The 13,092-nt window shown below is 46.1% G+C and overlaps 1 protein-coding gene across 3 annotated transcripts in view; it reads left to right on the top strand.

Moving 5' to 3' along the window:
- The window catches only part of ASB5 (ankyrin repeat and SOCS box containing 5), a 50,292-nt gene extending 40,168 nt beyond the window's left edge, over nucleotides 1–10,124 (top strand). For all 3 annotated transcript variants that reach the window (XM_038755219.1, XM_038755220.1, XM_038755221.1), the window contains exons 4-7: nucleotides 325–475; nucleotides 1,961–2,095; nucleotides 5,991–6,182; nucleotides 9,692–10,124. In XM_038755219.1, the coding sequence (XP_038611147.1) occupies nucleotides 325–475; nucleotides 1,961–2,095; nucleotides 5,991–6,182; nucleotides 9,692–9,819 (606 nt within the window). In that variant the 3' untranslated portion in view covers nucleotides 9,820–10,124. The remainder of the gene's footprint in view (nucleotides 1–324; nucleotides 476–1,960; nucleotides 2,096–5,990; nucleotides 6,183–9,691) is intronic.
- The last annotated feature ends 2,968 nt before the right edge of the window (nucleotides 10,125–13,092 follow it).

The raw sequence follows: 13,092 nt of genomic DNA, 5'->3' as shown, positions 1-13,092 counted from the left end.
ATGAGGAAACTGAGGCCCAGAGAAGTGAAGTGACTTGCCCAAACCCACACAGCTGAAGTGGCGGATCCAGGATCTGAACCCATGACCTCTGACTCCCAAGCCCGGGCTCTTTCCATTCATTTGTTCAGTCAGTCGTATTTATTGAGCGCTTACTGTGTGCAGAGCACTGTACTAAGCGCTTGGGAAGTCCAAGTTGGCAACATATAGAGATGGTCCCTACCCAACAGTGGGCTCACAGTCTACTGAGCCATGGTGCTACTTCTCTAATGATCGTTATTATTAGGAAGGCCTGCTGGCTCTTCACCCGTGCGGGTCTTGTCGTAGGTGAACGCCACCACCATCGATGGGATGACCCCGTTGTTTAACGCCTGCTCGCGGGGCAGCGCTTCCTGCACGGAGCTTCTCCTGATGCACGGTGCCAAGCCTCAGCTGCAGTCGTGTCTCCCTTCGCCAGCTCACGAGGCTGCCAGGAAGGGTACGTAACCCACATCGGGATTCAAATGATTGTTATTATAATGGCATTTATTAAGCGCTTACTATGTGCGAAGCACTGTTCTAAGCACTGAGAGGGTACAAGGTGATCAGGTTGTCCCACAGGGGGCTCACAGGCTTCATCCCCGTTTTACAGATGAGGGAACTGAGGCCCGGGGAAGTGAAGTGACTTGCCCAAAGTCACACAGGTGACAATTGGCGGAGCTGGGATTTGAACCCATGACCTCTGACTCCAAAGCCCGGGCTCTTTCCAGTGAGCCATGCTGCTTCTCCTAAAGGGGAGGAGAAAGTTTGATTTATTTTACTTGTACCTATCTATTCTGTTTATTTTATTTTGTTAGTATGTTTGGTTTTGTTCTCTGTCTCCCCCTTTTAGACTGTGAGCCCACTGTTGGGTAGGGACTGTCTCTATATGTTGCCAATTTGTACTTCCCAAGCGCTTAGTACAGTGCTCTGCACATAGTAAGCGCTCAATAAATACGATTGATGAAGATGATGATTGGCGTCGATCCATCGACCATATTTATTGGGCACTTACTCTATAATAATAATAATAATGATAGCATTTACTAAGCGCTTACTATGTGCCAAGCACTGTTCTAAGCACTGGGGAGGTTACAAGGTGATCAGGTTGTCCCATGGGGGGGCTCACAGTCTTAATCCCCATTTTACAGATGAGGGAACTGAGGTTCAGAGAAGTTACGTGACTTGCCCAAAGTCACCCAGCTGACAATTGGAGGAGCCGGGATTTGAGCCCATGACCTCTGACTCCAAAGCCCGGGCTCTTTCCACTGAGCCACGCTGCTTCTCTAGTAGCAAATACTAGTAAATTCTATCGGTTGATGGATTTATATTAATGTCTTTCTCCCCCTCTAAACTCATCTGTGGGCAGGTAACATGTCTCTGTTATACTTTACTCTCCCAATCAATCAATCAATCAATCGTATTTATTGAGCGCTTACTGTGTGCAGAACACTGTACTAAGCACTTGGGAAGTACAAGTTGGCAACATATAGAGACAGTCCCTACCCAACAGTGGGCTCACAGTCTCGAAGTGCTTAGTACAGTGCTCCGCACACCGTAAGCACTCGGGAGATACCATTCGCGACGGTGATGTCGATGAGACGAGGAGACGGATCAACTGTGGCTCGGAGAAGCAGCGTGGCTCAGTGGAAAGAGCCCGGGCTTTGGAGTCAGAAGTCATGGGTTCAAATCCCGCCTCCGCCAATTGTCAGCTGGGTGACTTTGGGAAGGTCACTTCACTTCTCTGTGCCTCAGTTACCTCATCTGTAAAATCGGGATGAAGACTGTGAGCCCCCCCCGTGGGACAACCTTATCACCTTATAACCTCTCCAGCGCTTAGAACAGTGCTTTGCACATAGTAAGCGCTTAATAAATGCCATCATCATCATTATTATCATTATTATTATTATTATTATTATTAACTGTTCTGTGTTCCTCTTGGCAGGTCACTGGGAATGTCTAGAAGTCCTGATCTCATGGGGCATAGACATTGACCACGACATTCCACATCTGGGAACGCCTCTTCACGTAGCTTGCACGGCCCAACAATGCCACTGCGTTCGGAAACTACTCTACGCAGGTAAATGAGCGTCCACAGTTGTCTTCTCTTAGCGCTTAATAAATGCCATCATCATCATCATTATTATTATTATAATAAGGGAAGTGATTTCCCAAGGTCATACAGCAAGTTTTTTTGTCTGTCTCCCCCTTCTAGACTGTGAGCCCACTGTTGGGTAGGGACTTTCTCTATACGTTGCCAGCTTGGACTTCCCAAGCGCTTAGTACAGTGCTCTGCACACAGTAAGTGCTCAATAAATACGATTGATTGATTGATTCTCTTAGGCCGACCTCCGCTTGGATAATCTCATCTTCTCGACTCAGCCTAGAACATATTAGGCTCCGTCTCCAATATCCTGAAAACTCTTCCTCTTGAGCATTTCTCTGAGAGCACCATTTTGTCGCTAATATTTGTGAAGGGCTTAGTGTGTGTCAGACACTATCCTAAGCGCTGGGATTGATAAAAATTAATTAGGTTGGACGCAGCCCCGTCCCGTGTGGGGCTCACGGTCTGAGGCGGAGGGAGAACGGGTATAAAATCCTCATTTTACGATTGAGACACCCTGTTTTTGTTGCTAATATTTGCGAAGGGCTTAGTGTGTGTCGACACTGTCCTAAGCCCTGGGATTGATAAAAATTAATTAGGTTGGACGCAGCCCCTGTCCCGTGTGGGACTCATGGTCTGAGGCGGAGGGAGAATGGGTATAAAATCCTCATTTTATGACTGAGAGAGCTGAGGCGCAGATACAGAGAAGCAACGTGGCTCAGTGGAAAGAGCTCGGGCTTTGGAGTCAGAGGTCATGGGTTCAAATCCCGGCTCTGCCAATTGTCAGCTGTGTGACTTTGGACAAGTCACTTCACTTCTCTGTGCCTCAGTGACCTCATCTGTAAAATGGGGATTAAGACTGTGAGCCCCCTGTGGGACAATCTGATCACCTTGTAACCTCCCCAGTGCTTAGAACAGTGCTTTGTACATGGTAAGCACTTAATAAATGCCATCATCATCATCAATCGTATTTATTGAGCGCTTACTGTGTGCAGAGCACTGTACTAAGCGCTTGGGAAGTACAAATTGGCAACGTATAGAGACAGTCCCTACCCAACAGTGGGCTCACAGTCTAAAATCATTATTATTATTATTATTATTATTATTATTATTATTATAAGGGAAGTGATTTCCCAAGGTCATTCAGCAAGTTTTGTTGTCTGTCTCCCCCTTCTAGACTGTGAGCCCATTGTTGGGTAGGGATTGTCTCTATTTGTTGCTGAATTGCACTTTCCAAGCGCTTAGTACAGTGCTCAGCACACAGTAAGCACTCAATAAATACAATTGAATGAATGAATGGAGCAATTGGCGGAGTCAGTATTAGAACCCAGGTGGAATGTATTTCAGTTCACCTTCTTCATCAGAGTTAGCCGAGAAATTGCTAACTAACGTACTGCTTACAAAGAAACTCGGTGTTTGTTTAAACGGCCAGGCCTTGCTGGAAATATTTTTCATTCATTTTCAATGAAGTGATATGTTTGCCCGCCTACCTCTATGGGTGATAGAATTGTTTATTTTTAGATAAATAAAGAATCTCTCTGTTCAATCTTTTCAGCAAAATCTAGCCAATGCTGTGAGACTAGGAGGGAGTTATTTCGATATTAAATAATTCAGCCTAGTAGTAGAAGTAACACTAGTATTTATTAAGCACTCACTATGTGCAAAGCACTTGTTCCAAGCCCTGGGGGAAAGCACAGGTAAGACCTCCAGCGAATCAGTCTAAAAAGTGGGGAGTGTTTGAGAGTCGATATAACATGAAACACATTAACCCAGAAACACCATCAATCAATCAATCAATCAAACAGCTGTGTGACTTTGGGCAAGTCACTTAACTTCTCTGTGCCCCAGTGACCTCATCCGTAAAATGGGGATTAAGACTGTGAGCCCCATGTGGGACAACCTGATTAGCTTGTATCCCCCAGTGCTTAGAACGGTGCTTGGCACATAGTAAGCGCTTAACAAGTGCCATCATCATTATTATTATTATTATTATTAATCCATCAACCGACCAAGCCATGGTATTCATTGGGTGCTTACGAGGTGAACTGAAATACATTCCACCTGGGTTCTAATCCTGACTCTGCCCAATCCATCCATTCATTCATTCAGTCGTATTTATTGAGCGCTTACTGTGTGCAGAGTACTGTACTAAGCGCTTGGGAGAGTACACTACAACAGAATTAGTTAGACTTAGGCTTCATGAGCTCACAGTCTAGAGGGGGAGATGGACAGCGCTTTGCGCACAGTTTTTCTTCAGATGCCGTCGAGTTGCTTCCGACCCACAGTGACCCCGTGGTCACACCCTCTTCAGAACATCTCCCGTCAAAACGTCGCTCTGGTATGTTTATACGTACTGAGCACCCAATAAATACGACTGAATTGGATTGAATTGACGGACATTATTATTAATAACAAGAAAGACAAACCTGAAGGACTGAAGTCAGAATTCAAGCAGTCCAGCGGTAAGATCGGGGGATCGTTATAGGCTGCTGCAAGTCAGAACGTCGAAAAGTCATTTTCTGCCTCCGGGCATCTATTATACTTCCCTAGTGCTTAGTACAGTGCATTGCTTTCAGAATAATAATAATAATAATGACACCTGTCCACATGTTTTGTTTTGTTTTGTTGTCTTTCTCCTCCTTCTAGACTGTGAGCCCGTTGTTGGGTAGGGACTGTCTCTATATGTTGCCAACTTGTACTTCCCAAGCGCTTAGTGTACTAAGTGCTCTGCACACAGTAAGCGCTCAATAAATATGATTGAATGAATGAATGGATGGGATTTGTTAATCAATCAATCGTATTTATTGAGCGCTTACTGTGTGCAGAGCACTGTACTAAGCGCTTGTTAAGCACTTACTATAATAATAATAATAATGATAGCATTTATTAAGCGCTTACTATGTGCAAAGCACTGTTCTAAACTCTGGGAAGGTTACAAGGTGATGAGGTTGTCCCATGGGGGGTTCACAGTCTCCATCCCCATTTTCCAGATGAGGTAACTGAGGCCCAGAGAAGTGAAGTGACTCACCCAAGGTCACACAGCAGACAAGTGGCGGAGCCAGGGTTAGACCCCAGGTCCTTCTGGCTCCCAAGTCCGAGCTCTTGCCAATAGGCCGTGCTGCTTCTCTCGGACACACAATGATAATAATAATAATAATAATAATAATAATAGCATTTATTAAGCGCTTACTATGTGCAAAGCACTGTTCTAAGCGCTGGGGGGAATCCAAGGTGATCAGATGGTTCCACGGGGGGCTTACAGTCAATCCTCATTTTACAGATGAGGTAACTGAGGCACAGAGAAGTTAAGTGACTTGCCCAAAGTCACACAGCTGACAGTTGGCAGAGCCCGGATTTGAACCCATGACCCCTGTCTCCAAAGCCCATGATCTTTTCCCCTGAGCCACACTGCTTCAATAAGTACCATCGCGACTATGCAGTGAGTTGGGCAGTAATAATAAAATAATAATGGCATTTATTAAGCACTTACTATGTGCAGAGCCCTGTTCTAAGCGCTGGGGAGTTTACAAGGTGATCAGGTCGACCCACGGGGGGCTCACAGTCTTCATCCCCATTTTACGGATGAGGGAACTGAGGCACAGAGAAGTAGCAACCGCTTCCTGAGAAAAGGCCTTCTAGAGTGTGAGCCCGCTGTTGGGTAGGGACCGTCTCTATAGGTTGCCAACTTAAGCGCTTGGTACAGTGCTCGGCACACAGTAAGCGCTCAATAAATACGATTGAATGAATGAATGAATGAATGAATGAATGAAAAAAGTGGATAAAGAGGGGCCTGATTTTCCGCAGGTGGTCAGCGCTGGCAGACAGGGCCCAGGCTGGGGGCCTGTGCCCATTTTTGCTTCTCCGTCCGCAGGGGCCGATCCCCAGAAAGGAAGGTACTGGGACAGTCCGTTACACGCGGCTGCCCAGCAAGGCGGCCCCGAGATGGTCAGCTTGCTGCTCGAGTTTGGGGCCGACATCAACGCCAAGAACGCCGAGCTCCAGCGCCCCGTGGATGTTGCCGTTCCTGGCGGTTTGGTAGAAACAATCCTCCTGCAGCACGAAGGTATGTGACGGGTCCCAGAACTGCCCGGGTTTGAGAGCTTAATGGTACACGCCTTGATTTAGGCTGTGAGCCCCTTTAAATAATAATAATGATGGCATTTGTTAAGCACTTACTATGTGCAGAGCACTGTTCTAAGCGCTGGGGGGGATACAAGGTGATCAAGTTGTCCCATGTGGGGCTCACAGTCTTAATCCCCATTTTACAGACGAGCTAACTGAGGCTCAGAGAAGTGAAGTGACTTGCCCAAGGTCACACAGCAGACATGTGGCGGAGCTGGGATTCGAACCCATGACCTCTGACTCCAAAGCCCGGGCTCTTTTCCATTGAGCCACGCTGCTTCTCTAGACTGTGAGCCCACTGTTGGGTAGGGACTGTCTCTATATGTTGCCAACTTGGACTTCCCAAGCGCTTAGTACAGTGCTCCGCACACAGTAAGCGCTCAATAAATACGATTGATTGATTGATTTACCCGCCGGGTGAGAAACGGCGCGGCCTAGTAGATAGAGCCGGGGCCCGGGAGGGCTTTGGTTCTGATCCCGGCTCCGCCACGTGTCCGCTATGTGACCTCGGGCAAGTCGCCTCGCTTCTCTTCTCTAAGAAGCAGCGTGGCTCGGTGGAAAGAGCCCGGGCTTTGGAGTCAGAGGTCATGGGTTCAAATCCCGGCTCCGCCAATTGTCAGCTGTGTGACTTTGGGCAAGTCACTTCACTTCTCTGGGCCTCAGTTCCCTCATCTGTAAAATGGGGATGAAGACTGTGAGCCCCCCGTGGGACAACCTGATCACCTTGTAACATCCCCAGCGCTTAGAACAGTCCTTTGCACATAGTAGGTGCTTAATAAATGCTATTATTATTATTATTATTATTATTATTATGGCAAGTCACTTCACTTCTCTGGGCCTCAGTTCCCTCATCTGTAAAGTGGGGATGAATATAATAATGATAATGGCATTTATTAAGTGCTTACTATGTGCAAAGCACTGTTCTAAGCGCTGGGGAGGATACAAGGTGATCAGGTTGTCCGACATGGTGCTCACAGTCTTCATCCCCATTTTACAGATGAGGCAACTGAGGCACAGGGAAGTTAAGTGACTTGCCCAAAGTCACATAGCTGACAATTGGCAGAGCTGGGATTTGAACCCATGACCTCTGACTCCAAAGCCCATGCTCTTTTCCACTGAGCCACGCTGCTTCTCTAGCAGAAGAAGACTGTGAGCCCCCCATGGGACAACCTGATCACCTTGTAACCTCCCCAGTGCTTAGAACAGTGCTTTGCACATAGTAAGCGCTTAATAAATGCCATCATTATTATTATTATTATGGTGGAGTGAAGCAGCATGGCGGAGTGGATAGGGCATGGGCTTGGGAGTCAGAAGGTCATGGGTTCTAATCCCGGCTACTCCACTTGTCTGCTGTGTGACCTTGGACAAGTCACTTCAATTCTCTCGGGCTCAGTTATCTCATCTGGAAAATGGGGATTGAGTATGTGAGCCCCATGTGGGACGGGGACTGCATCCAGCCTGCCTTGCTTGTATTCATCCCAGCGCTTCGTAGAGTGCCTGGCACGTAGTAAGGGCTTAACAAATACCATCATTAACATTATTAATATTATTAATCAATACCCCTGAATGATAATAATAATAATAATAATAATGGTGGTATTTGTTAAGCACTTACAATGTGCCAAGCACTGTTCTAAGCGCTGGGGGAGATACAAGATAATGAGGTTGTCCCACGGGGGGCTCACAGTCTTAATCCCCATTTTACAGGTGAGGGAACTGAAGCACAGAGAAGTGAAGTGACTTGCCCAAGGTCACACAGCAGGCAAGCGGCAGAGCCGGGATTAGAACCCACACCTCCGATTCAGATTTTCATGAGAAGCAGCGTGGCTCAGTGGAAAGAGCCCGGGCTTTGGAGTCAGAGGTCGTGGGTTTGAATCCCGGCTCCGCCACATGCCCGCTGTGTGACCTTGGGCAAGTCACTTCACTTCTCCGAGCCTCAGTTGCCTCATCTGTAAAATGGGGATGAAGACTGTGAGCCCCACGTGGGACAACTTGGTCCCATTGTATTCCCCCCAGCGCTTAGAACAGTGCTTTGCACATAGTAAGCGCTTAACAAATGCCATCATTAGACTGTGAGCCCACTGTTGGGTAGGGACTGTCTCTATATGTTGCCAACTTGTACTTCCCAAGCGCTTAGTACAGTGCTCTGCACACAGTAAGTGCTCAATAAATATGATTGATTGATTGATTATTGTATTGTAAACTCCCTGAGGGTAGAGAACATGCATGTTGCTTCTGTCGCTCTCTCCCAAACTCTTAGTATGTTGCTATACACTCAGGGCGTGAAAAATAAATAGCCCTGAATGATTGATCAGATCTTCATTTAGCGCAGTGGGCAGAGTTCGGACCCGGGAATCCAAAGGTCATGGGTTCTAATACCGGCTCCTCTGCTGGGTGACCTTGGACAAGTCACTTCTCTGTGCCTCAGTTACCTCATCTGTAAAACGCAGCTTGAGACTGTAAGCCCCATGTGGGACAGGGACTGTGTCTAAACCAATTTTTGTTCGTATCCATCCCAGCGCTTAGTACAGTGCCTGGTATATGGAAAGCTCTTAACAATTATTGTTATTATGAGATTATTATTATCTCATTATTATTATAATTATTATATTATTATTATAATCTCACTATGATGAGATTGTAGGCTCCTTGAGGACAGGAGCAGGCATCTTGCTTCAGCTGTTCTCTCCCAGGCTTTGAGTCTCGGACTTCGCTCCCCATGGGCGGTCAAATGATACGACTGACTGACTGAAATTTCCCAACGTGACTCAGTCAGCCATTCCCCCGTTTCCGACCTTTATCATCATCAATCGTATTTATTGAGCGCTTACTGTGTGCAGAGCACTGTACTAAGCCTTGGGAAGTACAAGTTGGCAACATATAGAGACAGCCCCTACCCAACAGTGGGCGATGGGAAGATCTTTCCCATCATTGTCTCCCCCTTTTAGACTGTGAGCCCACTGTTGGGTAGGGACTGTCTCTATATGTTGCCAATTTGTACTTCCCAAGCGCTTAGTACAGTGCTCTGCACATAGTAAGCGCTCAATAAATACGATTGATGATGATCTTTCCTTATTTTAACCTGACTCCCTCCTGCTGCAGTTTCACCCGACTGATTCTTCCACCATTCGTTCGTTCATTCGATCGTTTTTATTGAGCACTTAGTGTGTGCAGAGCGCTGTACTAAGCTCTCGGGAGAGAACAATATAACAATAAGCAGTCACATTCCCTGCCCACAGAGAGCTTACGGCCTAGAGATAAGCCTGCACTCTAACGGTGCTTTGCGCATAGTAAGCGCTTAACAAACGTCATCATTATTATAGTGGTGATGAAAACTTGGTAACCAGCCCCAACCAACAGGCCCTCCGTGCCTCAACATTATAGAAAATGTTGTGAAACTAGGACATCTCTTTCCACATCGAGCATCTAAACGTTTCTTTCTGTTTGTAGCTACCCCCAGCTCTCTCTGCCAACTCTGCCGGATTCGCATCCGAAATTACCTAGGAAGAGCTCGGCTACATCTTGTTCCTCAACTGCAGCTCCCGAAACTACTGAAAGATTACCTACAGTACCGATGAGGAGGCCTGATCGTCTTTAAAAACTGGAAAAACCAACCCAAACAAATCCTGCGTATTTGATATCCGGAATGATGCGCTTTGCCGCTTGGGAAGGGGGTGTGAGAACACCCCGGCCTCCGGGAGGAATTCCCGAAAAGAGGTTTATCGTGATCTTTCCCCATTAGCTCCTGCCGTATTTCAATTCCTTTAAACCGAATTTGTACTTATTAATCCGTTTGAGTCCCTTATTGTATAATCTATCTTTCATCACTTAGTCTGCTGTTTCCCTTTGTTCCTGCGGAAAATTATAAGTTTCTGGTCCTCTTGACTGAATTCTGCTTTTCAAGGAGAAAATGTTGCCGATTTGTACTTTCCAAGTGCTTAGTACAGTGCTCTGCACACAGTAAGCGCTCTGTAAATACAAAGGTATGAATGAATGAAAAGGAAAGGCATTCAGAGTGGTCATGAGATGACGGAGTATTATCAAATCCAAACCTATACAGCAAACGTCTGGAAGTCAGAAGGACCTGGGTTCTAATTCTGACTCTGCCACTTGTCTGCTGGGTGACCTTGGACAAGTCACTTCACTTCTCTGCAAAATGGGATTGGGATTGGGATGTGGGAAATGTACTGTGTGGACTAGCTTGTATCTACCCCAGAGCTTAGTATAACGCCTGACACATAGTAAGTGCTTAAAAAATACCACAATTATTATTATCATTATTTCTATTATAATTACAAATATCATTTTAAAAAAATCACTACACTTCTCTGTGTCCAACCCGATTATCTTGTATCTGACCGCGAGCTTAGTACAGTGCCTGGCACACAGTACGCTCTTATCGAATACCACAATTATTATTATTTTTTATGGCATTTATTAAGTACTTACTATGTGCAAAGCACTGTTCTAAGCACTGGGGAGGTTACAAGGTGATCAGGTTGTCCCACGGGGGGCTCACAGTCTTAATCCCCATTTTACAGATGAGGGAACTGAGGCCCAGAGAAGTGAAGTGACTTGCCCAAAGTCACACAGCTGACAACTGGCAGAGGTGGAATTCGAACCCATGACCTCTGACTCCAAAGCCCAGGCTCTTTCCACTGAGCCATGCTGCTTCTCTTATATCTATATATGAGATATCTACATTTATATAGATATCTATATCTATCTATCTATCTCTCTATATATGATATTATATATATATATATATATATATTTATGTCTACCCCAGGGCTCAGTACAGTGCCTGACACATAGTAAGTGCTTAAAAAATATCACAATTATTATTATCATTATTACTGTTATTATTACAAATATCATTTTAAAAAATCACTACACTTTAATGTGTCCAACTCGATTATCTTGTATCTAACGGGGAGGTTAGTACAGTGCCTGGCACATAGTACGCGCTTATCGAATACCACAATTATTATTTTTGTGACTTGTAGGGACAGGGATCATTCATATTCATGTTTTTGAACAACGTGAGTTTGTAAGCTCGTTGTGGGCAGGGAATGTGTCCGTTTATTGCTGTATTGTATTCTTCCAAGCACTTAGTACAGTGCTCTACACACAGTAAGCGCTCAATAAATACGATGAAAAGGATGAATGAATAACCCCGCCTAGGCTTGTCGGCTCTCTTGTGATCGAGCCATTTTGGAAATGTGAATTTGAACAAGGTGGGTGTCGGTGAAGCCATTTTGTCAGTCTATTGTACTTATTGAGTGCTTGCTGTGTGCTGAGGACAGTACAATATCACAATATAACAGGCACATTCCCTGCCCACAGAAAGCTTACAGTCTAGAGGGGCAGACGGACGTGAATATAAATGACAGATATGGACATAAGTGGGGTGGGGATGGGAGGGGTGGATGAATAAAGGGAGCAGGTCAGGGTGATGCAGAAGGGAGTGGGAGAAGGGGAAAGGAGGGCTTAGCCCGGGAAGGCCTCGTGGAGGAGATGGGCCTTCAATAAGGCTTGGTTGGGAGACCAAACGGGAGCGGACATTGGCGCCAGGCCGGGCTGAGTCGGGAATGTTTGTACCCTCTCCCTCCCTCCGGCTGGAAGTGTGGAGGGCAAGAGAAGGCCCAACCGCTCCCCCAAAATTCCTCTCTATCTGCTGCTAGAGAAGCAGCGTGGCTCAGCGGAAAAAGCGCGGGCTTGGGAGTCGGAGGGCATGGGTTCCAATCCCGGCTCTGCCAGTTATCAGCTGTGTGACTTTCGGCAAGTCACTTAATCAATCAATCATATTTATTGAGCGCTTACTGTGTGCAGAGCACTGTACTGAGCACTTGGGACGTACAGGTTGGCAACATATAGAGACGGTCCCTACCTAACAGTGGGCTCACAGTCTAGAAGGGAACTTCTAGACTTCTCTGTGCCTCAGTTCCTTCATCTGTAAAATGGGGATGAAGACTGTGAGCCCACGGTGGGACAACCTCATCAATCATCAATCGTATTTATTGAGCGCTTACTGTGTGCAGAGCACTGTACTAAGTGCTTGGGAAGTACAAGCTGGCAACATATAGAGACAGTCCCTACCCAACAGTGGGCTCACAGTCTAGAAGGGGACTTCTAGACTTATCTGTGCCTCAGTTCCCTCATCTGTAAAATGGGGATGAAGACTGTGAGCCCCCCGTGGGACAACCTCATCAATCATCAATCATATTTATTGAGCGCTTACTGTGTGCAGAGCACTGTACTAAGTGCTTGGGAAGTACAAGCTGGCAACATATAGAGACAGTCCCTACCCAACAGTGAGCTCACAGTCTAAAAACCTGATCATGTTATAACCTCCCCAGTGGTTAGAACAGTGCTTTGCACATAGTAAGTGCTTAATAAATGCCATCATTATTATTATTATTATTATTATTATTATTATTATTATTATCTCTCCCAGGGCTCTGGGTGACCCTCTTCACAGATGAGAAATTAGCCACTGGCTGGAGGCATATAAATAATAATAATATTGGTATTTGTTAAGCGCTTACTATGTGCCAAGCACTGTCCTAAGCACTGGGAGAGATCCAAGGGTAACAGGTTGTCCCACTTGGGGCTCACAGTCTTCATCCCCATTTTCCAGCTGAGGTAACTGAGTCATAGAGAAGTTAAGTGACTTGTCCAAAGTCACTCAGCTGTATAAAGGGGAGAGGCCCCGGCTGGTCCAGAAGCGGACCCCCCCAAACCCCCCAAACCTTCAGCAGGTCTTCAGACAGACCTTCCCCTTGCCCAACTCCCAGCCGGTCTCCTCTAATGCCGATCTTCTCACTGTGCGTCATCTATCTCACCACCAA

The sequence above is a fragment of the Tachyglossus aculeatus genome, chromosome 12 (assembly GCF_015852505.1).
Source record: "Tachyglossus aculeatus isolate mTacAcu1 chromosome 12, mTacAcu1.pri, whole genome shotgun sequence".
Lineage (NCBI taxonomy): Eukaryota > Metazoa > Chordata > Mammalia > Monotremata > Tachyglossidae > Tachyglossus > Tachyglossus aculeatus.
This window is presented reverse-complemented; position numbering and strand designations above follow the sequence as displayed.